A 244-nucleotide genomic window follows, 5' to 3' on the forward strand; every position below is an offset into this window, starting at 1 on the left:
CCCCCTTTCCTCCCCCTTGTAAATACAAAATCTGTAAAGGCAACGATTTGACATCCATTCTAAGCAGCGGCTATGGGGTGTTTGGGCAACAGCAAAACGGAGGATCAGCGTATCGATGAGAAAGCGCAGCGAGAAGCCAACAAAAAAATAGAGAAGCAGTTACAGAAAGAGAGGCTGGCTTATAAAGCGACACACCGCTTGCTTCTGCTGGGGAAGGAGGGAGGGGACACAGGCGGGGACCGGG

At 51.6% G+C, this 244-nt stretch overlaps 1 protein-coding gene across 1 annotated transcript in view; it reads left to right on the top strand.

Annotated features, from left to right (window-relative positions):
• Nucleotides 1–72: 72 nt before the first annotated feature.
• Nucleotides 73–244, top strand: part of LOC104543525 (guanine nucleotide-binding protein G(olf) subunit alpha) — a gene marked incomplete at its 3' end in the record, with an annotated part of 114811 nt that continues 114639 nt past the window's right edge. Inside the window, exon 1 of the mRNA XM_010188158.1 lies at nucleotides 73–203. Within this exon, the coding sequence (XP_010186460.1) occupies nucleotides 73–203 (131 nt within the window). The remainder of the gene's footprint in view (nucleotides 204–244) is intronic.

This window comes from Mesitornis unicolor, unplaced genomic scaffold (genome assembly GCF_000695765.1).
Source record: "Mesitornis unicolor isolate BGI_N332 unplaced genomic scaffold, ASM69576v1 scaffold4107, whole genome shotgun sequence".
Lineage (NCBI taxonomy): Eukaryota > Metazoa > Chordata > Aves > Mesitornithiformes > Mesitornithidae > Mesitornis > Mesitornis unicolor.